The 2,226-nt window shown below is 49.9% G+C and overlaps 1 protein-coding gene across 1 annotated transcript in view; it reads left to right on the forward strand.

Moving 5' to 3' along the window:
• Window positions 1-2,226, forward strand: part of vav3b (vav 3 guanine nucleotide exchange factor b) — a 35,281-nt gene extending 33,055 nt beyond the window's left edge. The window contains exons 26-27 of the mRNA XM_076982282.1: window positions 512-663; window positions 1,343-2,226. Coding sequence (XP_076838397.1) covers window positions 512-663; window positions 1,343-1,384 — 194 coding nt within the window. The 3' untranslated portion in view covers window positions 1,385-2,226. The remainder of the gene's footprint in view (window positions 1-511; window positions 664-1,342) is intronic.

Consider the following 2,226-nt stretch of genomic DNA (forward strand, 5'->3'; position numbering starts at 1 on the left):
CAAAGTCTCAAATGCCCCCCAGCCCCACACACACACACACACCGCCAAGAACCTAAAGAAAGTGATGAAAGACTGTAGTGACCACTGAAAAAGCTGGTGGTGATTAGTCAACTCACCCTCTCTGTTGTATGATGCACAAGGCCACAGTCCTTTATCTCTCTTGTCCTGCCGTAGCCCATAGCACCCAAAGACACTGTGGGTCCTGAACAGCGTCTATGAACAGCATCAGATTTGTCCGTAACCGCGTCCAAAATGCTAGTTAGACACAGCTAGCATTAGCATTAGCCTGATTAGCCAGATTATTCCTTTAACGCGTGTGTGTGCACGCATGCTGGAGCGTCCCAGATGAGGTCGTTCCCCTCGTCTCCGCATTAACATTCCTGTACTGTGTTGCGGTGCTCAAAGGTGTACGGTCCCCCAGAACATAAGTGTCTGGTCCATCTCCCTCCCCTGTTCTGCTCTTCTGTTGTGTTCCCGCCGTGACCCGACTCTCCTCTTCGCCTCTCTCCAGGATCCTGCCCCCGCCGGGCCGGCACCGTGGCGCTGGTCCGCTACGACTTCTGCTCCAGGGACCCGCAGGAGCTCGTGCTGCAGGTGGGCGACCTGGTGAACGTCCACGCCAAGTGTGCGGACGGCTGGTGGCACGGGGAGTTGGGCGGCAGGGTGAGGGTCCTCGCTACACCCACCATCCACATACGCTGCTCCATCTTACACCACATACGCTGCTCCATCTTACACCACATACGCTGCTCCATCTTACACCACATACGCTGCTCCATCTTACACCACATACGCTGCTCCATCTTACACCACATACGCTGCTCCATCTTACACCACATACGCTGCTCCATCTTACACCACATACGCTGCTCCATCTTACACCACATACGCTGCTCCATCTTCATTACGGTCATTCACTATATTTTTATGGTCGATAGTCATGGATGTTATGGGATGAAGTATTCTGTGCTTCATGTAGATGAAGGGGTCGTGTGTTACATAGATTATAGATGATTCTTTGTCCTGACACAGGATCTCTGACATGCTCAGGGCAGTGTATGCCTTCACGGAGTAAGCTTGCCTTCGTTTGAAAATGACATCTGTCTTTTAAAGACCAGTGGCATATAACCACAATATGCTCTCTAACCATAATAAAGAAAAAGCACAGGAATAAACGTTTATACAACAGACACGACTAGCTAAATGAAAACGACTCGCTAATAAAAATTGAAGATGATGACGATAAACCTACTCATGCTTTGTGTCTGGTGCTATTGAACCAATATAATGTTTATGGACGTGCTTGGGTCCGATATGATCTCTTGTTGTGTTTGAACTACAGGTGGGGTGGTTCCCCTCCACCTATGTAGTGGAGGAAGCGTGAGCGTTGGAGGGAGGGATCTTCACCACCGCCTGCTCCACCGGTGTCTGCGTGAGCGTGACCTCTGGCTGAGGGCTGTCGGAGTTGAGAAGGGGGTCGACCTCCGTGGGCCAACCACGACTCCTAAGAGGTGCTTTGGCTCGCGAGTCTGCTGTGGCGGGCCATTGTGATGAGAAGGGGAGGCGAGGCAGATTGGACTTTATAAGTCTTAGATGTAATAAGTCTTAATCATTAATAATGACCCACCATCACTGGCCTCACAGTCACCCCACCAGAGTGAGACGTTTTTCCCTCTTTCTCGTCACTTTTTCTCTCTCTCTCTCTTTCTCCGTCTGTGGAATTGTCACCTCCTGCCTCAGGCCTCCTTCTCTCCGCCTGTAAATCATTCTAAACTCCTTCTCTTCACTGGACAATCCTCCCTTCTATTCAGGGGACTTGAGCTGAGGGGGGAAAAGATCTGAACTGGCGTTTTTATTTTCTTCGTCCTTTCTCAACACCTTCTGTCAGTGCAGGTGACATCATCTGCCTGTCTGACCTCTGATTCCGCACTGCGTCTTTACTTCCAGAGCTTTTAGCACTTAGCATTAGCGCTACCTCAGAGACCCCGAACATGCCGGACCCGCGCTGGGGCTTTCAAGACCAAGGACGCTGGCGTTCCTGGACACTCCCCATTCGTTTGGGTCTGATATGTTCATGCTGGAGTCTGTATATGGGTAGTTTCTCTCAGGATCCCATAAGAAACCCACTGGTGGAAGAGGAGCTAAAGAAACATGGTTAACTGTTTTCTTTTTTGTTGTTATTGCAGAGATATGTTTTCTTTAAATAAAGATGTCTGGATAACAGTT

Source organism: Brachyhypopomus gauderio, chromosome 19 (genome assembly GCF_052324685.1).
Source record: "Brachyhypopomus gauderio isolate BG-103 chromosome 19, BGAUD_0.2, whole genome shotgun sequence".
In the NCBI taxonomy this organism is placed as follows: domain Eukaryota; kingdom Metazoa; phylum Chordata; class Actinopteri; order Gymnotiformes; family Hypopomidae; genus Brachyhypopomus; species Brachyhypopomus gauderio.